Source organism: Sminthopsis crassicaudata, chromosome 5, assembly GCF_048593235.1.
Source record: "Sminthopsis crassicaudata isolate SCR6 chromosome 5, ASM4859323v1, whole genome shotgun sequence".
In the NCBI taxonomy this organism is placed as follows: domain Eukaryota; kingdom Metazoa; phylum Chordata; class Mammalia; order Dasyuromorphia; family Dasyuridae; genus Sminthopsis; species Sminthopsis crassicaudata.
The window spans coordinates 177,076,597-177,102,478 of NC_133621.1; the positions used below are offsets into that span (position 1 = coordinate 177,076,597).

Here is a 25,882-nt window from a genome sequence, read left to right on the forward strand (position 1 = left end):
AGTTACAAGAGAGACAAGGATACTATATTTTTTTTTTTTTTGCCCATGCAATTTTTTTTTTATTATATATATATATATATTTTATAATATTATCCCTTGTATTCATTTTTCCAATTTACCCCCCCTCCCTCTATTCCCTCCCCCCGATGACAGGCAATACCATACATTTTACATGTGTTACAATATAGTCTAGGTACAATACATGTGTGCGAATATCATTTTCTTGTTGCACAATAAACATTAGAATCCGAAGGTACATGCAACCTGGGCAGACAGATATTAGTGCTAACAATTTTCATTCCCCTCCCAGTGTTTCTTCTCTGGGTGCAGCTACCTCTGTCCATCATTGATCAACTGGAAGTGAGTTGGATCTTCTTTATGTTGAAGATTTCCACTTCCATCAGAATACATCCTCATACAGTATTGTTGTTGAAGTGTACAGTGATCTTCTGGTTCTGCTCATTTCACTCAGCATCAGTTGATTTAAGTCTCTCCAACCCTCTCTGTATTCCTCCTGCTGGTCATTTCTTACCGAGCAATAATATTCCATAACCTTCATATACCACAATTTACCCAACCATTCTCCAACTGATGGACATCCATTCATCCTCCAGTTTCTAGCTACAACAAAAAGAGCTGCCACAAACATTTTGGCACATATATGTCTCTTTCTGCTCTTTAGTATTTCTTTGGGATATAATCCCAGTAGTAGGATACTATATTTTTATGAAAGGTATCATGGACATTGAATTAATACCTATAGTAAATATACCTATGCCTAGTAACATAGCATCTACATTCATAAAGGAAAACTGAAATGAGAAATAGTAAAACAATAATAGTGGGAGACCTCAATTTGCCCCTCTCAGACCAAGAAAAAATTAGCTAAAGCTATTGGAGAAACAGCAGATCAGTGATTCGGACATACAAGTTAGAAACCCCTCTGAAAACAACAACAACAACAAATTAAAACCTTCAATTAAACAGCAAAACAGAAATCCTATAAAAACAAAAAAGAGATTAACAAAGTTGAAAACCAAAAATCCCATTAGATGAATAAATGAAATGAGGAGTCATTTGTAAAAAAAAAAATGATAACATTGATATGCTCTAAACTAACTTGATTTTTTTTTGATGCAGGAATTAGGGTTAAGTGACCCTAGGCTCACAGAGGTAGGAAGTGTTAAGTGTCTGAGACCAGATTTTGAACCGAAGTCCTCCTGAATTTAGGGCTGGTGCTCAATCCACTGTGCAACCTCGCTGCCTTAAAACTAACTTGATTTTTAAATGGAAAGAAGGAAGCCAAATTAGTCATATCAAAATGAAAAAAGCAATGAATTAAAAATAATGATGAAAAAAAGAATGAAAGTATTAAGGAACAATTTTCCCAATTATTTATCAATGAAAATGACAGTACAAATGAAATGAATAGATATTTTCAAAAATAGAAAATTGACAGATTAACAGAAAAAGGAGTAAAGAACTTAAATAACTTGCTGTCACAAAAAGAAATTGAATATGCCATAAATGAACTCCTAAGCAAAAAAAAATTAGGACAAGATTTATTTATAAATGAAATCTCTCAAATATTGAAGAATCAATTCCACTATCACATAAATTGCTTGAAAAAAATAGGAAAGACAGGGTCCTATTCATCTTATCATATAAACATAGGCTTGATACCTAAACTAAAAAGAATCAAAACAGAGGAAGAAAGATGAGAAAGAATATTGGGATAAAAAGAGAGAATATCAATGCAAAAAATTTAAACAAATATTTAATAAGGAAACTAATAGCTACATTTCACAAAGGTTATACACTATGGCTAGCTTACATTTATCACAGAAATGTGGGGACAATTCAATATTAGGAATATTATTAACATAATTGATTATTAGTAACATGAACAACAAATTATTTGACTATATCATAAATGCTGAAAATCTTTTGACAAGATATCAATTCCTGTTTTAAAAAATAACAATATATTTAAGAAGTATAGAAATTGATGGATCTATGCCTAATCTGATAAGTAGGATTTATCTAAAACTAAAACCCAGTATTATATGTAATGAGTATAAACTAGAGACCTTTTCAATAAAACAAAGGGAAAACAAAGATATTCACTATCACTATTATTATTTAATATATTGACAGAAATGCTAGCTATATTGATGAGAAAAGAAAGAAACTGAGGGAACATGCATAGGTAAAAAGTTAAAACTGTTGCTTTTTACAGATTATGTGATGGTTTATTTATAAATCTAGTCAACCTAAAAACTAATGAAACAATGAACAACTTCAGCAAAGTTTCAGAATATAAAATAAATGCACACAGACCATTAAGATTTCTGTTACCAAATAAATTCATCATAGAAATGGAAAGAAAAAAATTCATTTAAAAATAGCTACAGAAAAGTTAGGCGTCTACCTGCCAAGATACTTATTTGTGAACATAACTGTATAACATTCTAAACAATTTAAGACAAATCTAAATAAATGGAGAAATATTAACTAAACATGGGTGGGCAGAACAAATATAATGAAAATGACAGTACAGTTTAAATGTATTTATTCCCTGCCATGCCAGCCAAATTACCGAAAGATTACTTTATAAAGCTCAGATAGTTGCTGTCTTCACTGAACTTATATATTAATAAGTATAGTGGGGAGTAAGAAGACAACTTTCACAGGGAAATAGTGGCTACTTTGGTGTAAAAAGTTACTGAGAAGGTGAGTCAGTTCACAGGAAGGTAGATTGTCAGACCTTTTCCAAAAGCAATGCCAGAGTTAATTTGATCATGATTTGTGTTTCCAAAACTGGAAATGGGAAATAGGAAACAGTTGGTTACAAGGAAGTGGGGAATAGGAAATAGGTTACAAGGCTATGATGTTGGATGAAATGGAATGGGGCTTTCCTGAAGTAGTGGTCCTGCTGAGTCAGTCAAATAGAATCAGATAGGACAGCATGGCCTCAGACAGAAGGTTCACTAGGGTACATTCTTTGGTGGTAATATTAAGGAGAGAAGGAATGATTTAGAATAGTTTCTTATGGGAGAGGAGATAGGGAATCAATTGGGAAAGAATAAAAGATTGCCTTACTGAAGTGAGGGCTCAATTTAAGTTAAGTAATATGTATTCAATAATATATCTAGTATTGTTAGGTGACTTCCTCTAATTCCATTTAGGTGACTTTCTCTAACTCCATTTATTAGCACATGTGTATGAACAGAAAATAGAGGAGAGATAATCTATTCCAAGGTTTAGCAAGGAAAGTAGGAACTATGGGAAGTGTGCAGAAATGCTGACAAGGGCAGGGAACACAACTCCTCTAAAAAGAGACTTGATATGGTAGATTCACTTTGATGACCCCTGGTAACAGCAATAGAGATTTTCTCAGATTAGTATAGCAGGGGGGCGGGGCAGGGCATTGTCAAAACTGTACTTTAGGGTGAATTCAATCTGGAGAAGAGACAGCTAGATGGAGCAGTGGATAGTGTTGGGATTGGAGTCAAGGAAACCTGACTTAAAATTCAGCTTCAGTCACTTACTAGCTGTTTGATGATCGGTAAGTCACTTAATCTTTGTTTTCCTCAGTTTCTTCAACTGTAAAATAGGGATAATAACAGTACCTACCTCACAAGGTTGTAAGAATCAAATAGCATAATATTTGTAAAATCACTTAGTACAGTCTTTGGCCCATAAAAGTCATCATAAAAATGCTTATTCCCTTCCTCAGAGCTAAAGGAAAAAGAGAATCACAGAGCAGTGAGTGTGGTGGACAGTTCTATTAGAAGGGAAGTTGCACTGGAAGGAGATTAGTAGTCCTTCACAGAGACTGGTCCTATTAGATGTAATCCTTGCCTCCAGGGAACCTTATGAAGCACAGGGACAATGATTGCCATGAAAAAGAAGCACTGAAACATGTTCTAGTAGGGCTGATGCATACTAGTCTACTGTTCAGTTATTTCAGTCTTGTCCAACTCTTGATGATATCTTCTGAGGTTTCCTTGGCAAAAGTAATGCAGTAGTTTGTAATTTTCTTCTCCTGCTCATTTTACAGATAAGGAATTGAGGCAAACAGGGTTAAATGATTTAATGGTTACATGCCAATAGGGAAAGATTTGAACTCAGGTCTTCATGACTAGGTCTGGCACTCTAGTCACTCTGTCACTTAGTTGTCTGATACCACTCTACCCCTACAATGTTTGCCACTTGAAACAAACCTAATAACATCATGCTAATTAGAGAACTGGTTAGGGTCATGTTCCTTATTCCTTGGTCAGCAAAAACCATAGTAATCTTAGAATAAAGAGATCTTACACTGTTACTGGGTATCACACACAAGGAAAACTTTTGTTTTCTACCATAACAGGAAATACTCCCCCTCTGCATTAAAGAGACCAGCTGTTTTGTGGAAAATGTTTTTCTCAAATTAAAAAAAAATAAATAAAAAGAGACTAGTACTAGTACCTGTTGGGAATTGTGAGAAATGAAGGCAGGGCCATGTAAAATTGCAAACAGTTATAATTTTTTTTTTAATCTTTATGTTCCTTTATTGGAGCAAGATTCCTGACCATATACAGTGATGTATTACTAAACACAAAGACCTGTGCAGAAAAATTACATTCTATCCATCTAAACAGGTTTTGTTACACGATGCCTCTTGATGGAATAGTTCTCTAAATTGCTTCATACATCAAAAAGCTTTTGCATTTTAACAGGCCAGCCTTGAACTCACATCTTTTAAAAATATATGCAAACAGTTATAATTTTTAGGAGCCCTTTATAATGCATGACTAAGTGAATGATGCTATAATGGGAATAAGGAGGTGGAAAAAGGAATAAGCATTTATTAAACATATAGGAGACATTATGCTGAATGATTTGCAAATATATTATTTCACTTGATCCTTATAACCCTGAAAGGTAGGGATTATATTGAGGAATATACCTGTTTTTTGGAAGGTGTCAATATTTTTCTTTTTCAAACTCTTTTTTTAAGATTTTCATCTAAAAGAAAACCAAGACAAAAAGACCCTCACTTTTTCTGTTTTGACTCTGTGAATTGTGTGCCTGTAAAAGAACTGATGTCATGTTCCTAAATTTCTCTAGAAGAAGCAAGAAACCAGAAAAGTCAGAAATTCCTCAAAATGTATTTAGGTTTTATGCCACTTGCTTACTGTGAAAGAAGGATAACTAATATAACACCAGTTGAAATAGCTTTTCTCATAGATATTCTAGATCCTGTTAGAGAATTTTAACTGTCAATCTTTTTTATTATAGCTTTTTTATTGACAAAACATATGCATGGGTAATTTTCCAACATGACCCTTGCAAAAACTTCTGTTCCAACTTTTCCCCTCCTTTCTTCCACCACCTCCCCTAGATCTTGAGAAATTATTTACTGTGATGGCCAGAGAGAAAACATAAAAAAGGACTAAACTTTTATTTCCTAATAGAACTTGAGTTTAATCAAAAAGATATGAAGGGAATTCTTGAAAAAAAATTATTTAATACACTGAGAGAACTGAGTGGAAATACATTTATAGAACTGAGGAGAAATCAGCAATTATGGTAATAGTTAAATGTAACTTTGGCTATGATCTCTCTCATAGCTAATACAACAGAAAGTGTTATTTGAGTTTTATTGTTTGTTATATTGCTAATAGGAAACAATAATGCCAGTAACTTTGGCATCAGGACACTAAGACATTTGGTGGTTTTCTCTGATTAACTGGAAGACTAACACATTGGCTGGTCCTCAGGAACAGTAGGCAGGATAGGAGTCTTGAAGAAGAGCAGAGTTCAATTTGATTATCTTTCAAAGAAATGATGGCAAATAGCTGATAACAGGATCTTATTGGGTTCTGGACTAATCAGGTATCATAGTAAATGATTAATATACCAGGCACAATGAGAGTATTGTCAAACACGATATAATAGGCTAGTCAAAATCATTTCCTTTGGAATGTTTTGAATATTACTTTAAATATCACACACTATTTTGCTTATAATGTCCTGTACATTGACCCTGACCATGAAAGTCATGTAAGAAGCACTTTTAAACTTCCAGAAGGGGATCCTCACTACATTTCTTTTACTTAGTTCCCACAGTATATTACGGAAATTAAAAAAATAGCTTTGTGTTTTAATCTTTGGCTATCATAGGATCAATGGATGGAAACCTTTGGTAATGATTTTGAGGTTACCATGAGCAAGGAAAACTCGGAGCAAACAAAAAGCAGCATAGTTTTTAAAAACCTTGCAGGCAATGGGGACCTGGTCTGTGATGTCCCATGTTCCGCCAGCATGGATTCCAGCTGAATTCACTTTTGGATGCCGGCGGTGTCTGGTCCTGCAGTGCTTAGAGGAGGAGAATCTGTGTACATGAATCATCTGTGCGTTTGTGTCTGCGCGCGCGCGTGTGCGAGGGCGCTAGCTTGTCTGGGGAAGCCTCTCTAAATGACTGCTTAGGCGAAGGGGAAGGTGGGGGTATAAATCTCCGTTACTCTTCCCCCTTTGCTGAGGAATACCAGTCAGTTAGTGAAAGAAGAGAGCTACAGTGGGAGGGTGCCCGAGCCCAAGGACTCCAGCTGCGTGTCTGAGTCCGGGAAGAGTGTGTGAGTGCGAGCGTGTGAGTGTGTGTGTGTGTGTGTGTGTGTGTGTGTGTGTGTGTGTGTGTGTGTGTGTGTGTGGCGGTGGCGGTGGCGGTAGAGTGGGGGGAGGGAAGGGAAGGGATGCTGAATCTGTCTAGTCCTTTGACGCACTCAGTGTTTTAGGGTTTATTTTTATTGTTTGTATTTATGCTGGGAGGGCAGGAGCAGAAAAGAGATGTGCTAGCTCCAGTCTAGCAGAGCTGATACGCCTATCAAAGGGTCAAAGGGAAATTTTGCAAGTGGAAGGGTAAGGGTGGGTGGGGGGAGACGACCTTGATTTCCACCAATCACCGTGCGTTTGTCTGAGATGTCCTGGGTGCACGGGATGCCTGTGGTCCTCTGCTGAATTAATTGAAAAGAGATTTCTTTTATTTACTTGGAGAGGCAGAGAAACCATTGGTAGCCTAGCTAGCGGTCCTGGATCGACCTGGAAATTTACAAGGACTGGCTGCTGTATTAGGGCTTTTTTCCTTCTATGCTTCGAAGCCGCTGCAGCAACCACAGGAAGAGCTGAAAGAGCGATGAAAGGCGAAGGAGCTTGTTTTTTTCTTATGGCTGGGGGAAAGTGGCGGGGGAGAAGCTGAGGAAGCAAGTAACTGAGGAAAAGAGCCTTTCGCCTGTACCAACCCAGACAACGGTCGTGATGCAGTACAGTCAACTGGGAAGACCCGCGGTCCCTGCATCTCCTGACTTCTGGAGGGAGAAGGGAGCCCCTTTTTTCTCCAGGGGAAGCTACAATGGCCATAGCTGATGGCTTGCTCTTCTGCTACTTTCGCTAAAAGGAGGGAAATAATTTATTTGAAAGTTGCAAATTAAAAGCCTTTGCACCAACAGCAACGGCAGAAGACAAATATTTTGTGGTTTGTGGTGTGTGTCCGTGAGAGAAGGAGAAAGGGAGAGAAGAACGAGAGAGAGACAGAGAGACAGAGAGAGCGAGAGACAGAGAGACAGAGACAGACAGACAGACAGAGACAGACAACGACAGACACAGAGACAGAGGAGGAGGAGGGAGGAAGAGAGAAAGGAGAGTAGAGGGGGAGAGAGGAGAGAAGGGGAAAGGGGGGTGGGGAGGGAGAGAGAAAGAAAGAGAGAGAGAGAGAGAGAGAGAGAGAGAGAGAGAGAGAGAGAGAGAGAGAGAGAGAGAGAGAGAGAGAGAGAGAGAGATACATTACATGGGAGCGCTTTGATTTCAGTTCAAGCTCTTCGCTGCAGCTCAGACCACTGCAACACCATGATCGCGCTAAGCATAAGGGACAGCAGCCGGGCCCGGAGACGGACTTGGAAAGGGACTATGGCAATACTGGCGTGTAAGTGCCCCCGTACTCGGCTGCCAATGGGAGCTAGTGCTTTGGGCGTCTTTGTTCTCTGCTGGCTCTACGTCTTCCCAGTGTACCGGCTGCCCAACGAGAAGGAGATTGTGAACGGGGTGCTGCAGCAGGGCAAAGCATGGAGGAGAAACCAGACTGCAGCTAGAGACTTCAGGTACCCAGCTTCCTTTCTCCTCTTTCTCTCTGGCACACAGAGGACCGCAGGCGCCTACTACTGCTTTTCAAGGAGGCTCTGCCTACGTTGTACATCCCTTCTTGGGAAATCACTCTCTTCAATCTTCCTTAGTCTTCTGTTGCCTCCCCTCCCCCTCCAATCTCTCACCTCATAGTACACAACCACAAGCCTTTCCCTAAGACTTTGTGACCTTGGCCCCTTATCTACTTCCCACCTCTTACCAGTAAACATCTTCAAGGACACATTTTATATAGGGAATTCCTCAATATTTATTGTCAGGTGTTCATCCTCATCATCACCCCCACCCCTACCACCATCACCATCATCATCATTTAGAGATTTCTTCCCAAAGTCAAGCGTAAAGAGGCTGCATTGTCTCTCCTTTCTTGGTACAGTGGAGAGGCCTGAGTAACTTGTCCTGTAAAGTTGTTATGAAAGAGGAGTTCCTGCCTCTTGAATGTTGTATCTTTTGAGGATCAGAAGGATGGAATGTTTTCCTGAGGTCAGGATCATGCCCTTTTGGCAGAAACAGAGAAAAATGAAAAGATGATGGAAGTGGGCATTGAAAGAAGCTTCGGCAATTGAAGCCTTCTTCAAAGAATCAGATAGCCAGATCCTCCAGACATGATTTCTTGATACCAGCAGTCCCTGTTTCCCCTACCACCCCAAGCATTTTATTAGCCCCACAGACAATCTTTCTAAAAAGAAAAAAAAATATTTCATTTGGTAGGGGTCTCACTCTTCAGAAAGGTAGAGAAGAAATTCAAGGATGAGAAGCAGTTAAATTTCAGTTTCCTAACCACTATAGTAATTCCACTTTAAATTGATTAAGAGACATTGAAAGAGTCCAATAAAAGAGATGCTGTTCATGTGGTTTAGGTTGTTGGTAGGCAAGACCATAGAGTTGGACTAAGCAACAGACTGTGATCACTTCATCTTCTCCAAGGGATCAGGAAGAAATTAATGCTGAAGTCAAAGCTCTATTACTATAGTAGTAGCTTTGGGGAGGGGGGGGGGGCGGGGACTAGATATGTACATTTCAATAAAATGTATAATCTGGATAATTTGCTCTTATTTGCATGTAGCACTTTAAAATTCTTTCACATTATGCATTTAGGAACATTGACATTTTTGCCCCTAGCCTTACTCTGGTCTACTATGACTCTTGGTCTCTAAGTATGAAGGTCAGAAACATAGCAGACGATTTATGTGAAGGTAAAGCAGCATAAAATGCAAAGGACTTTTTCTTGAGGAGTAGAGAAAGAATAATGAAATAATGTTCAAAAGGAATATTACTCTTCCCCAAATCTATTTAAGAATTTGTAAGACTTTCAATATTTTAATGATTTCAATAGAAAAACTTGTAACCTACAAATTCATAAACGGCAGCTCTCAGTAGCAGATTCTTTTTTTTTTTTTTTTTTGGTTTCAACTGATAATAAGAAATTGGTTAATAATTTCTACTGTTTTGCTTTAAAAAGCCATTTCTTAATTCAGAAGAAGAAACAGAAAATAACTTTTGTAGATTATCAGCAATCAGTCAAGAAGCATTATTAAAAGCTTACTATCTGGAAGGTATTGTGCTATTTAATGAGGAAGCACACAAAGGCAGAAACTGCCTTTGCCCTCAAGGAGATCTCACAGAGTAATTGAAAAGACAAGCATGAAAATAGGCTATATATATTTATATATTTATGTGTGTTCAATATATATATATATATACATATATATATACACATATACACATATGAAACATCTACATGATAGATGAAAGGTAATTTCAGAAGAAAGACACTATGGACAGGAAAGCCCCTGAGGGACAGGGAAAGGCCTCCAGCAGAAGGTGAGATTTGAGCTGAATCTTGAATGTAGACTGGGAAACTAAGAGGTAGAAATAAGTAGCGAAAGTATTCCAGACATGGAAAATAGCTTGGACAAAAGGCATGGAGGTAGAATTAGATACACAAGTCCAGGGCACTGGACTTGTCTGAATCAAAGAGGATATAGAAGGGAGTAAAGCATATTGAACAGGTAAAAAGGAGTGGGGTCATGAAGAGCTTTAAATGCTCCAAAAAGGACCTTATATTTGATCATAGAGACAAATAAAAAACCACTGAAGTTTGAAAAGGTAATAAAGTATGGCAAACATTGGTAAAACATGGGCTGGTCTTTTCTGATGAACATTTGTTCTTCCATGACCCCAGACTATCTTTGGTTATGTTTGTTTATACGTAGAGAGTTATTAAAATTCGTATTGCAGTAGCTACTTTCAGAAAAACATTCATTCAGAGAGTTAGTAACTATAAAAATATAATGTGTAATTCCATATATATGTTACAGTTGAAGTGAAAATACTTGACTAATTATGACTTGGCTAGATAGAATGTGATTTGGAAGGCATATACTAACCAAGTTTGGAGAAATGTGTAAAGGAGATCTAAAAGGAGTGACATTATTTAAAATAAAATTTTTAAAAAGCATATTATTGAGTTATCAGTATTAAAAAATCTCACTGTTTAACAACAAAAAACAAAAATATTTTATTTATTTGATTGCTTTTAATACTGGAATTGATTATTGTAAAGTTTGAGCAGATTTTTTTCTAAATGGAAGACAAAGTGTAATAGAGCTGGGGGAGAGAGGAGAGAGAGAGAGAGAGAGAGAGAGAGAGAGAGAGAGAGAGAGAGAGAGAGAGAGAGAGAGAGAGAGAATGTGTATAGAAGTGTAGAATGCAAGAGAGAGAGAGGAATCATGGATAATTGACTTCTATTTAAATTGAGAATTTTGTGTTCTTCACACTTGTGTGTTTATACAATGTTTATCATATTGATACACAATGGAAGAGAAAGATATACTGTATATTTATACTTTTTTGCAAGTAGTTGATATTCATTTGGTAAAGATATGTCACCAAAATACTACATAATTATCTTATAATATATATTTTTTGCTATATGTATTTAATAATATAAATTAATTTTAAGATTGTCCTTCCCACGTCAAGGCAAAGATTCTTCAGGTTTATCTTATTGTAGACTACTATTCAATGTTACCAAACTAGGTTGTTCAATTTACTAATTTATTTTGCTTTCTTATTTTTGGGAGGTAATTGTTTGCCTGTGATAACCTACAAAAATTTTTTGTTTCAATATTTCATTATTTTGAGGATATGTTATTTCATTGGTGTTACTTCTTTAACTTGCAGGTTACAACCCTTTTAACTCATACTAGACCATATTTTCTGCTCACTACTTAGAAGAAGCTGGTCACCAGAAAAGAGTAGATACTAGGTTTTTTACTTCTTCCCATTGCAGCCTTTGTGAAAGCTAAGACAAGGGAAATAGAAAAAAGCAGTGTTAAGAGAAGTTGATGTTGAATGAATTAAAAGGAACGGGCATGTATCTAAAGGAAAGCTTGTATCGTGTTTTTCTACTCTAGTACTCCAGTGAATCTGTTCTCATAAATGTGGATATTCCTTCCAAAGATACAGTTGCAATGAATCTGTGTTTTCCCATTTTTCATGACTCCTCCACATCTTTGCTAGTATTATATTATAATTATAAAATACTTTCTAAAATTTGGGGGGCCATCCTTGCTTTTTTCTTAACATGGACATTATGAAACTATGGTAAAACTAAAGCACTGACTCTCCCTTCCTACCATATAATTAACCCACTCCTCCTTCTAACTTCCCCATTTTTGTCAAGGGTATCTCCATCCTTCCAGTAACCTAATTCATGAGAAGAACCATCTTTTACTTCTCACTTTTACTTGCGTCCCCTTCATATCCAATCAGTTCCCAAACCCTTGTTAATTCTAACTCTATAATATCTCATTTTTCTCCTTTTTTCCATTTATATTATAACTGTGATTTAAGCACTGTATGACACATACTATGTCCCAACTCAGGTCCCTTGAATGGACTGGCCTCTATTTCTTGCCTGATAATTTTTCTTTAGCTCTTCTTGTAATTTCGATATCATATCAAACTTCAACTCATGTTAATATCCTAGAAGAGGTCTTTCCTGATTCCCTTAATTGTTAGTATCCCTTTCCAAAATTACTTTGTATTTATGTCACATATATTCATACTTGTATCTTGTGTACTTGTTACTTTCTCCCAGGAGAATGTAAGCTCTTTCATAGCAGTGTCTGTTTAATTTTTTTTAACCCCAGTACCTATCACAATGCTTGAAAAAGTAAGATCAGTAACATTCTCCCAGCACATTCCTCTCTCATCCCTTAATTTCATCTTTTTTTTTCCAATATTATTCCTTCATATTCAACTCAAACCTGTGCCCTCTGACTTTTGCCCTCCTTCTAACTACCATAATAATGAGAAACTTCTAATGAATTACAAATAACATTCTCCCATGTAGCAATGTAAATAGATGAACCTTTATGAAATTACTTTCTAGATTAACCTCCTTATGCTTCTCCCGAGTCTTGTATTTGAAAATCAGATTTTCTATTCAGTTCTGGTATTTTTATCATGAATGGTGAAAATCCTCTATTTCATTGAATATCCATCTTTCCCTTGAAAGATATTATTTATTTTTGCTGGGTGAGTAATTCTTGGTTGAAAATTGCTCCATTGCTCTCAAGAATATCATATTCTAAGCTCTCTGATAATTTAATGTAGCAGCTGCTAAATCTTATGTTATCCTGACTATGGCTCCACTATATTTGAATTGTTTCTTCCTGGATGCTTGCAGTATTTTCTCCTTGATTTGGGAGTTTCAGAATTTGGCTATAATATTCCTGGGAATTTTCATTTTGGTATCTCTTTTAGGAGGTGATTGGTGTATTTTTAAAATTTCTATTTTACCCTCTAGTTCTAGAATATCAGGATAGCTTTCCTTGATAATTTCTTAAATGATGATGCTCAAGCTCTGTTTTTGATTGTGACTTTCAGGTAGACCAATAATAATTTAAAAATAATCTCTCTTGAATCTTTTTCCAGATCAGTTGTTTTTATAATGAGATTTCAAATTTTTTTTCTATTTTTTAAATTTTTTTGTTGTGCTTTATTATATCTTGATTTCTCATAAGGTAATTAGCTTCCACTTGCTCAATTATAACTTTTAAAGAATTATTTTCTTCAAGAGGAATTATGTACTACCTTTCACTTTGGCCAATTTTGCTTTTTAAGATATTCTTCTCCTCACTAGCCTTTTGTATTATCTTTTGGACCATTCTCAATTCTTTTCCTAAATTTTCCTATATCTCTCTTACTTGATTTTCAAACTCCTTTTTGGGTTCTTTCATAGTCTGAAATTAATTCTTATATTTATTAGAAGCTTTGGATGTAGGAGTTTTGACTTTGTTATCTTCTTCTGAGTGTGCTTGATCATCCTTGTTATCATAGTAACTTTCTATGGTCAGAAACATTTTCTTCTATCTGCATATTTTCTTAGTCTATTACTCAGCTTTTAACTTTTTGTTAAAATAGATGTTTCCAGGATGGAGAGTGCTTTATCCTAAGTTTCAAGAGTTTTGTACAGCTATTTTCAAAGATTATTCTAGGGACCTTATCAAAGCCTCCTTTTCTCCCCTGAAGCTGTTAGGAGTATGTGCTCCACTGCAGCTATAAAATTTAGTGTGCTAAAGCAACAGAGTTCTGCTTTGAGGTGTGGGGCCAGAGCTAGGAGTGGGGCCCAGGCAGGGGCTGAGGCTGCTGGGTTTGTATGCTGGATTTCCATTCCAATTCCTCATTGGTATCTCTAGATTGAAAGATCTGGAAGCCACCAGTACTGCTGCTGTTTCCAAGGTCCCCAGAGCCATTCTTGATTTACTGGTGTGGGGCTAGAATTGGGTCTGGGGTTGGGTCTGGGTCTGAGTCTGTGCTGGCTCGGCCTGCTCCAGGACTGCTTGTTGGACTCCCACCCTGATGTCACAGATTTTTTTTCTATTAATCTTCTTCTTTTTTTTTACATTAAACTCAATAGATATTTATTTATTTTTATTTATTATATATATATATATATATATATTTATAATATTATCCCTTGTATTCATTTTTCCAAATTATCCCCCCCCTCCTTTTACTCCCTCCCCCCGATGACAGGCAATCCCATACATTTTACATGTGTTACAATATAACTGAGATACAATACATGTGTGTAAATACCGTTTTCTTGTTGCACAATAAGCATTAGATTCCGAAGGTACAAGTAACCTGGGCAGACAGATATTAGTACTAACAATTTACATTCACTTCCCAGTGTTTCTTCTCTGGGTGTAGCTACCTCTGTCCATCATTGATCTACTGGAAGTGAGTTGGCTCTTCTTTATGTTGAAGATTTCCACTTCTGCCAGAATACATCCTCATACAGTATTGTTGTTGAAGTGTACAGTGATCTTCTGGTTCTGCTCATTTCACTCAGAATCTGTTGATGTAAGTCTCTCCAAGCCTCTCTGTATTCCTCCTGCTGGTCATTTCTTACAGAGCAATAATATTCCATAACCTTCATATACCATAATTTACCCAACCATTCTCCAACTGATGGACATCCATTCAACTTCCAGTTTCTAGCTACAACAAAAAGAGCTGCCACAAACATTTTGGCACATACAGGTCTCTTTCCGCTCTTTAGTATTTCTTTGGGATATAAGCCCAGTAGTAGTACTGCTGGGTCAAAGGGTATGCACAGTTTGATAACTTTTTGGGCATAGTTCCAAATTGCTCTCCAGAATAGTTGGATTCTTTCACAACTCCACCAACAATGCATCAGTGTCCCAGTTTTCCCACATCCCCTCCAACATTCATCATTATTTGTTCCTGTCATCTTAGCCAATCTGACAGGTGTGTAGTGGTATCTCAGAGTTGTCTTAATTTGCATTTCTCTGATCAGTAGTGATTTGGAACACTCTTTCATATGAGTGGATATAGTTTCAATTTCTTCATCTGAGAATTGTCTGTTCATATCCTTTGACCTCTATTAATCTTCTAAGTTGTCTTTGACTGGAAAATGTTTTTTCAGGGTGTTCTGATGTTTTTGTGTTCTGGTGCTCCAGAGTTTTAGTCATTATTTAAAAGAATATGGAGCAGTTCAGAAGAGAGGTGTTCCTACCTTTATTCCATCATCCTGGCTCTACCTCCCAGTGGAATTATCTATTCTTAGGTAGGCTAGTCCACGGCAAACATATACAGTCTTTTTCCAAGTCTGTCCTGTAAATCTTTCTAGGATGATGGAACCTGCCCAGAATTTGTATACGTTTGACATAGCCTTTGAGAATCCAGAGCCACCTTCACCCTATGGGAAGAGAGCAGAATGATACTCTCTGCAAGACAAGAGGTTCCATTTTTAAATTTAATATCAACTGTTATTATTATTAACCATATAATTAAATATTAACATTACAATCAAGTTGGTATTAAACCATGTTGCTTAGAAACTTTATTAATGAATTGAGATCAATTTTGCATACTATTTTATATTTTAGAGTATGGATGTTCTAGAATTTGAGATGGTGAAAGAATCATAGATTATATAGTTGGAAATTGACTTTGGAAATCATCTGATCTAAAGGTCATACCTTTAGTTAGATTAAGAATAACTATCCTTATTTAACAGAAGAGACAATTGAGACCCATATGGAGTAAGTGTCCCACACAAAGTCATATAACAGAGGTGGAAGGTTTACTCTGGAGCTTGACAAAGGCTACTCTAGACAAAGATGTTGATTTCTTGCCTTTTTTTTAAGAGCAGTAGTCTTTCAATGACATATAATGTGACTAATATTTTTTTTTGTAGAAACAAAAGTTAATTAATTTCTAAAACCTAAAGGCCTAGCCAGCTTAAATATGTCTCCAAATTCTTAATGAATGTCATAATTTAATTTTTTTTCACTGTTCCATTTACTCTTAAAGTTTCATCACCAATTTTAAAATCAGAAATTAGAAGTAGCTGATATTAAAAAAAATGACATTTGCAAATCAAAGTCTAGGATTAAGGTAAAGAGATTAGTATATTTAGAAATGTTCAAATCTAGATAATTTCTTTTAAAAGTGAGTTTTCTAAAACTCATACACTGTTATAAAGATAAAAGAGTTAAGTGATTTCATCACAGAAGACTTAAAAATTCTTAATGCTATTAACTAAGAAAATTTGTAAAATTAAATGTAGAGCTAAAAAGCTAATTATATAAAAATCTAAACTTACTTGTCTCTGCTACCAGACTTTTTTCCCCTACTTCCACTTTTATCTGGAAATACCCATTATGGGGTTCTTTTCTATGGTAATACACAAATCCTAGCTAAATGACCTTTTAGTTTTCCATGTTCCCTACTTATTTCCTTCGCTGTTGGGAGGGGAGGGAATAACCATTTATATAGCACCTACTAGCAAGACACTGTGCTAACCATGTCTACAAATCCTATCTTGATCCTCACAACAACCCTGGGAGGTAGATGAAATTATAATTCTAATTTTACAGTTGAGACAAAGAGAGATAAGTTACTTGCCAAGAGTGCATTTTGAGTCTAATGGTAGCCATCATTTGGATGATGGTGGTGAAAAAAAATTTACATGATAATTTTGTTTTATATTTTAAAAGAATAAGAAGTTGTGCATAATAGGTTGCTGTATAATTATTTTGATAGATCTCATGTTTCTCCCTGAAACAATGCTGCATTTTTCAAAACATTAATTTTTTTGGTGATGTTATTTTTTCTGTTATTGATAGGTAGAAATGATGATTTTTATGGATTTTGAGTTTTATGCTGGGTGGCCTAGTGGATAGAGTGCTGGGCCTGGGGGTCAGGAAGATGATTTTAAATCTAGCCTCAGACATTTTCTAGATTTCTGGTCTTGGGAAAGAATTTTACTACAATCTGCCTCAGTTTCCTCCATTGCAACTTGGGGATAATAATAGCACCTACTTCCCTGTTAATATTGTCAAAGATCAAAAGATATCTCTAAAATGCTTAGTACAATGCTTGACACATAATAGATGCTATTTACATGCTAATTATTCTGTCACATTACTGAAGCTATTAGGTGTTCTGACAATTTTCTTGCTTATGCTTTGGTCTTTTATAAGTAAACTGTCATATTACCTACAAAACAGATATAAATTTATCTCCTCTTTGAAAATGCTTGTACCTTTAATTTCCTATTGTCTTATACTTAATGCTAGAATTTCTGTGACTATGTCGAATAATATTGAGAAGATCATTGTTGTTTTATCATTGTGTTCACTAGGAAAGCTTCTAGTGTTGCTTCTTGGCAATTAATACCTCCTTTTGGTTTAACATTTTTCCTTTTTTAAAAAAAACATCATGCTGAAAAAAGAGACCACTTTATTTCTGTGCTTTTTATGTTTAAAATTAAGAAAAAAGGAAGGAAGGAAGAAATATGAAAATACATGCAATTTATGACCTCTTTGGACCTCCCATCTCTACAAAGGAATGGGATGTGGATATTTTCCATATCTTTTCTTTTGATCCCTTTTAATTTTGCAGTATTTGATTTTAAATTTTTGGTGGTTATTCTTTCCATTTACATCATTCTGTATTTGTGTATATGAATATTTGTATATTGTGTATATTAATAATCAAAAGGAGAATTTTTCTTAAGTAATGATGGTTACAAAATATATAAAATGTTATAGAACATTGAGTTTAGTTCTCCTTTCCCAATAATTCTGCCTTGTTTAATTATTTCATTGATTTACCTCTCAATTTTTAATTAATACCAGATGGTTTTGATTATTGTTGCTTTATAATATAGTTTTCCATCTGGAAGTGCTGTTCCCCTTTTAACCCTACCTTTTTTCATTATTTCCTTCATATTCCAAATCTTTTATTATTCCAAATGAATTTTGTCATTATTTGATTGATTCCTGTAAAGTATTTCTTTGTTTATATAATTGAGTTAGCATTGAAATTATAAATTAACTTTGGTATTATTATAGTGATACAGCTCAGCCATGAGTATTGAATATTCCTGTAGCAATTTAAGAAGTACTTTGCAGTTTAATTTATACAAGTATTCTGTGTGCTTTGATAGATTGATCCCTTAATATGATTTGTATTTGGAGTTTGAAAAAAGATTTCCTTTATTCTTGCCTCTTGGATTTTGTTATTATTGAATACAAATACTGTTAATTTTGAGGGATTTTTTTGTTTAGATTTGATGATATTAATTTTCTTATTGTCTTTGCTTATTCCCTAGCATTTTATAATCCAGTATTATATACAATTTTATAATTGGGTATTTTATATATTTTGCAATAATCATATCATAAGCAAATAAGATATTTATATTTTCTACCTACTTTTATGCTTTTGTTTCCTTTTTCTTATTGATATTGTTAGTATCTCAACTCTATGTCAAATATATACTCCTGGACTTAATGTACTTAATGATAAATTTAAAGGGTATCTTCACTATATTTAATGCTTTATTTTAGTTTTTGATAGATACATCTTGTTATATTAAAAAAAAGTCCTATGCCTATATTTGGAATTTTTTAAAATTAAAGGACATTGTATCTTATCAAAAGCTTCTCTGTATATCTATCATGATTTTAAAAATATTTTATTTGTTTCGATCAACCAAAATCCACATTCTCACATGTCCACCTCAATTCTCTTTCTTCTATTATCTGAGAACGTGAGAAAAATAAAATCCATAAACATGTAGAGTCAAACAAATCAAATTTCCATATTGGTTATGTTCAGAAATATTTGTCTTACTTTCCATTCTAAGTCCTTCATTTCTCTATTATAGGAACTGAGTAACATGTTTCATCATAAGTCTTACAGAATCACGGTTGATTATTATGCCAATAAGAATTCAATATAATAATATTTCATCACATTTACATATGATAAGTTGTTTATTTATTCTCTCACTTATGAGAACCCCTTAAGATTCCTATTCTTGGCTACATGAAAAAGAACTACAAATATTTTTCAGGAAAACAGAGATGATTTAATGTAAGGAAAACTATTAATATAATTTATTATATCCATAGCAAAAGTGATAAAAATCATAAGACATCAATAAATGCAGAAAGTTTTTTTGATCAAAGCAACAATTGTTCCTATTAAAATACTTGAAATCATAAATATAAATTAATTTTTCATTAAAATGTTAAAAAATCCACCTACTTACTTATAAAGACATTTTGTGACATTCTTTAAACAAGATTTTGAGTTCTGATTTTTTCTCCTTCCCTTTCTCCCCTTATTCTTCCCTAAGATAGCAATAAGTTGATATATGTTACATATGTGCAGTCATGTTGTGAAAGGCAAACAGAACAAAAAAATAGCTACAAAAATATTTAAAAAGGAAGTAAAAATGGTCTGAATAAGCATTTTTTATAAATTCATTATTTTATTTAAAAACTTCAGTAAGATCAGAAGTATTATCACCAATATTACTCAGTATTGTATTAGAATTGCTAGCAATAGCAATAAGAGGAAAAAAAGAAATTGAAGAAATCAGAATGGGCAATGAGGAAATAAGTCTATTTCTCTTTGCAGATGATATGATGGCTTACTTGGAAAATTCTAGAGATTCAACTAAAAAGTTAGTTGAAACAATAAATAATTTTTAGCAAAGGATATAAAATAAACCCATATAAATCATCAGTATTTTTATGTATCATAAAGAAAATCCCATAAGAGATAGTAAGAGATATTCCATTTAAAATAATTTTAGAGTGTATAAAAAACCTGGGAGTATATCTGCCAAGACAAACCCAGGAACTAAATGAACAAAACTATAAAATGGTTATTTTATAAATAAAGTCAGATTTAAACAACTGGATATTATTTAATAAAAAAAATCACAATTGTACCAAATCTACATATTCATTGCCATCCCAGTTAAGCTACCAAAATTATTTTGTTAAGCCAGAAAGAAATAATAATAAAATTCATTTGGAGAAACAAAATGTCAAGAATGTTAAAGGATTTAGTGAAAACATGTTAAAAATAGTTTTAGAAGTACCAAATCTTAAACTATATCATAAGGCAGTAATTAACAAAACTGTCTTATACTGACTAAAAAATAGAAAGGTGGATAAATGGAACAGAATAGATATATAATAAACATTAGTAAACCTTTTGCTTAATAAATGTAAATATGTAAATTTTGGGGATAAGAATACACTAATTTGGTAAAAATTATTGGGAAAACTGCAAAAAAAGTCTGGCAAAAATTAGGTGTAAATCAATATCTATAGAACAATATATTATACTATTTTCCAAGATAAGTTCAAAATGAATAGACCTAGGGAGATATAGGAAAACCAAAAGAATATATCATCTATTATACTATGGTTAGAAGGATTTATGAATAAACAAGAGATGTCAAATGGATAATTTTGATTACATTAAATTGAAAATTTTCTGTACAAATAAAATCAATGTAGACAAGATCAGAAGGAAAACAAGAAAACTGGGAGGAAAATTTTAGAGAGAGTTCCTCAAATAAAGGTCTCACATCTCAAATATATAAAGAAGTTTTAAAAATTTATAAGAATGTAAGTTATTCCCTAATTGATAAATAATGAAAGGATATGGATATCCATCCATCCATCCATCCATCCATCCATCTATCCATCTATCTATCCCCCATTACATGTTAAAACAATTTTTAACATTTGTTCTTTTTTTTAAAGCTTCCCAAGCTATTGCCAAGTCCTGTTGAATTTTCCTTTGTAACACTTCCAGAACATTTCCTGTCACCACTGTAGTGCAGGCCCTCATCATCTCATGCCTTGATTACTGCAATAGTCTGCTGTTAAATCTGTTTACCTTAAGTCTCTCTCTACTTCAATCCATTCTCCATTCAGCCACTAAAATGATGTTCCTAAAATCAATCTGATCATGTCATTCTCCTATCTCACACTTAATAAACTCTAGTGTTTTACTATTGCTTCCAAGTGTAAATACACAATGCTCTGTTTGGCCTTCAAAACTCTTTATAACATAACCCCCTTCTACTTTTCCAGTGTTATTACACCATACTCCCCAAAACATACTTCTCTTTCAAGTGACACTGGCCTCTTGGCTGTTCAACACACAAAGCATTTCATCTCTCTTCTCTGGGCATCCTTGGATTATCTCCCATACCTGGAATGCTGTCTCTTCATTCCTCTTACAGACCTCTCTGACTTTAAGTCCCAATTAAAATCCCACCTTCTACAGGAAGCCTTCCCCAACCTTTCTTAATTCCTGTGCCTTCCCTCTGTTAATTGTTTCCTATTAATCTTGCATTTTGCATAGTATTTTTTTTTTTTTTTTGGCTTCTAGTAAGCTCATTGAGCTCAGGGACTTTCTTTTGTCTCTTTAGGCTTAGCACACTGAGTACATGAATACATAGTACATGGTAATAAATCTTTATTGAGTGAAGTGAATTGAATTTATAATGGACATAGAATGATTTTATGTTATTCCAATTTCCTTTCCTTTATATGTGAAAGTTTCCTGGCTGTATTTGCCCAATTTGTTCCTTGTCATTAGAATTGTTAAATTAAGTGACTGTGTCTTGGAGTTTTCAATGTAGAGATTTTTTTTCCTTGGAGGAAATATATGGATACTTTTAATTGGCACAATATTCCATTTTTCATAAGTTCTGCAAAGTTTTCTCATTTTTTTGTTTTAATGTTCAGGTTTTTAAACTTATATTCTTCTGGGAGACCTATAATACTCCAATTATTTGAGTGAATATTTTCTTCAATATAAATGTTTTTCTTGTATAAATATTATGTTTTATTTTACTGTTATTGCTTTTTTGCTTCTGTTCTTCCATATTGCCTCCAGATTTACTTCTGTATTTACACTCCTAATCAATTGTTCTCTTTTATGTTTCTTTAGTGAGGCTTTACTTACTGGAACATATTTCAGTATAATTACCTAGTAAAGATGCTTTTCATAGTTTTTGAAAATCTACATACTTCAAATTTTCAAGTGTTATTGATACTTTTTGCATCACCCAATACTATCCCCCAAACCCTTTAAAAAAAGAAATCTAAGTAAAACAGCTATATTAAACATGTCGGTCAACATGTATATCTCTTCTATATGTCTTGTCTACCACATAGATAGTTCCTTGCAATAGTTAGTAAACTCTCTATTGTAAAGGTCAGTCATTATATTGATTTAATACCAGATGATTTTTAGTATTTTTTCTTTTACATTAGTCATATTTTTATAGATTTTGCTTATTTCACTCTGAAGTATTTCAACCAAATGTTAGCAAGTTTTTCTGAATTCTTCATATGTATTTCTTATTGCATAATAATCTATTGCATTATCTCATACCTTCCATTCAGAGTGGGCATTTTTTTCCCTTCTTTCCTTGAACTAATATGCAACTACACCAACAGTCTAATAAAGTATTTGTCCTGACTATCACTGTTTCTATCTTCCATTTTTTTGCCAACTTTCTTCACATGAGGTGAAACCTTATAGTTGTTCAAATTTGTCTTTCAAATTACTTGTGATTTGAAGAATTATTTTCTTATAGATGCTTATAATTTTAATTTTTGCTATTCAAAATTGTTTATGTATATTGTCAATTTCAATACTGACCATATTTAAATAGTCCATATTTAAAGTTCATATAGCACAGAAGTAAATTATTCTTTAAGTAACTATTAGAATTTACTTTGAAATTTGTCTGGAACTTTTTAAAAAATTCAACTGTAGTTTTCTCAACTTTTTCTTCAGATATTAGGTTATGTGCCCTTTTTTTCTTGATCTGGAAACTTTTTTGAATAAATATTCATCCATTTCATTTTTTTCTCTAATCATTTTCTTACAGCTTTGCTTTTTTGTCTCATCTCTGCCATTTTCTTTTGTTTCCTTGAGAATCCAGTGCTTTATTATACTTTTCTACTGTTTATTTCTACAGATACTCTGTACTTTATGTATGACAGATGCAACAAGATCTTGGTAGATTAGAACATTGGGTTTAATGTAATAAGATTAAATTTGTTAATAATTCTAATAAGATTAAATATGGATGAAAATCAACTTCAAGAATAAAATATAGGGCAGCATGGTCGGGTCATTTGAAAATGATCTGGGGCTCTTGCTTTATATATACACCAAGCTCTATATGACTTAGCAGGATGCTATGGCAATTAAAACAAATAATGTAAACTTGCCCTGAATTAAGAGAGCCATCGTTTCAAGGAATAAACATATCATAGTTTCACTGTATTTTGTCCTATAAGAATATATCTGACCAGCATTATATTCATTTCTAGGAACTTCAGTTTAAAAAATACATTGATTAGGCCAGAGAGAGTACAGAAGAATTTGACCAGAATGATAAAAAATCTTGAATCCAAAAATATGAAGTCTGTTAAAAGGGATTTCTTATATTTAGGTTGGACAGAAGAGAACATCTGGAGGAATATGATGGCTCTTTTCAAGTATCCAATGAGCTATTGAATGGAATTGTGATTAGGCTTGTACTTTTTGGTTTCAGAAAGCAGAATCTGGAGCAGTGAGTAGAAGTTGTGAAGAGACAATTTTAGGCTTATGTAAAACAAACTTTTCTAACAATATGAACTAAACAAAAGTAGAATAGATTGCTTTAGGGGGCAGTGGACTCCTCTCCTTGGATGTGTTCAAGGAGAGAGACTGGATGATCACTGGATGAGAATGTTTGTCATAGGAATTTGTTTCTGGCTATGGATTAAATGAGATAGATGACTGTGGAGACCCACTCCAAGTAAAATTCTATGCTGCTATAATTTTAAGCTTATTATTAATTTTGTCTTTTTTGTTTTCTTAAGAACTCTTATTTCTATTTTTATATAGTTATATAATTCTTTTATTGAATTTTAAAACCGCTGTGAGGTTTTTATAGTTCTTACAATCTCTCCTCTCCTATAAATATTACTGTGTATATGTTTTCCACTGTACTTGATTTGGTGGTAAATGTCTAATAATAGTATTTCTGGGCTAAATTAGTCACAATGTTCAGAAGGAAAAAGCTTGTACTCTTTCATATTCAAATACATCTAGAACATGATACATTCAGTTTCAGGCACCATATATAAGGAAGGACATTTCTAAACTGGAAAGCTCTCAGAAGAAAGTAACCAGGCTAATGAAGGGCTTCCAGATCTTGCTATATGCTGGTCATTTGAAGGAAATAGAAATGATTACCCTTGAAAAGAGATGGGATATGATAGCTCTTTTTAAATATGTTTCTTAAAGGCTATCATAGGAAATAGGAATTAAGCTTGTTCAGTTTGGCACCAAATGGCAAAATTAAATGCAGTGTTTGGTAACTTCAGATAACCTATTTATGGATTGATTTAATAATTCTCAATAATCAGAACAATAGAAAAATTGGGATGTGCTATCTCAGGTGAGAATGGGTTCCCCCCCGCCATAGTGGTAAAAATGTATAAGTTCCTTTTCCTATCCCCACCACAGTTTTTATAGCGAGGCTGGATGAATCTTTGTTATATATGCTTTAGAGAGGCAACTTCCTCATGTATAACTAGAACAGGAAGAATGAAGTACCTCCCAACTCTGTGATTCTGTGAATTATTAAATTAATAGAGGATATATTACTTTGGTATGGTATTCATGGCCTTTTGAAACTAGCTAAATCATACTTTATCACAGTTTAAAATTATTAAGTTTTATGAAGCCATAAACTGAATTTCCTGAAAGGTTTCTTTCTAAATTACTTCTCTCTGGTTTGTTGTATGTTTGCTATATGAGATTTCCTTTTTCTTCCACATAACAATTCATTTAAGTGCATGATATGACTTCATTCTTATAATCAAAGAGCCCTTTTAGTGGAAGGGAGATGATAGCAATAAAAGTGTGTTGGATGATGGGAAGAAATGGTAGATGGGCAAATTGGTGGTAATAAAAAAGTGGGTCAAGAAGATGAAAGCAATTCCATAGAGTATGGTGAAATTAAGCCATTCTATCTAAACTTTTAGGTCCTAGACCTATAACTAGGTTTTTTTCTGTTTTTCTTTTAATATTACACAGAACCATCATACCCTTAACAAAAGTAGTCAAGATGAAGTGAAATATAATAGAAACTATACTTGACTTTGTTTCTAGTCTGGCAGTAATTAGCTACTATGCATAAAACATTTATTCTGGGCCCTGGTTTCTTTATTTGCAAAATTAAGTATTTGGTTCACGTGACATCTATTTTAAGTTTAAAATTTTATAATCTATGATTCTGTGATTCAATTAAACTCAGTTAAACAACTATTACTTAAACATATATTATGTACTAAACATTGTACAAGGTGGAAGGAATGCAAAACAAAAACAAAGCATTTCTGCTTTTAAAGGAGTTTATATTTTATTGTGATTATGATACTGAGATGTTTTAATATTAGAAACTAAAGTTTCAGCAGGCTAATGGTTTTATAAAGAATTATATTTAATGTCTGTTGTTCTTATATCTAATATGATAACATGCTTTACATTTTCTCTTTGTCTTTTCTATTAGGAAAGAAATGGAACAATGCTGTGACCCTGCCAATCTCTTTGCTATGACTAAACAAAATTCCCCTATGGGGAAGAGCATGTGGTATGATGGAGAATTATTGTACTCTTTCACCATTGACAATTCAACTTACTCCCTCCTCCCCCAGGTTAGTATCTATCAGATTGATATGTTTTTGTTATTTGCACTTATACACATCTATATAGACATGTGTAATTCATATACTTCAGTCCTCTGTCTCAAAATCCAGAATTCTTTCTA

General features: G+C 33.9%; 1 protein-coding gene across 1 annotated transcript in view; it reads left to right on the plus strand.

Moving 5' to 3' along the window:
* Positions 1 to 7,736: 7,736 nt before the first annotated feature.
* The window catches only part of ST8SIA1 (ST8 alpha-N-acetyl-neuraminide alpha-2,8-sialyltransferase 1), a 92,633-nt gene continuing 74,487 nt past the window's right edge, over positions 7,737 to 25,882 (plus strand). Inside the window, exons 1-2 of the mRNA XM_074268852.1 lie at positions 7,737 to 8,141; positions 25,625 to 25,769. Of these exons, the coding sequence (XP_074124953.1) occupies positions 7,891 to 8,141; positions 25,625 to 25,769 (396 nt within the window). The 5' untranslated portion in view covers positions 7,737 to 7,890. The remainder of the gene's footprint in view (positions 8,142 to 25,624; positions 25,770 to 25,882) is intronic.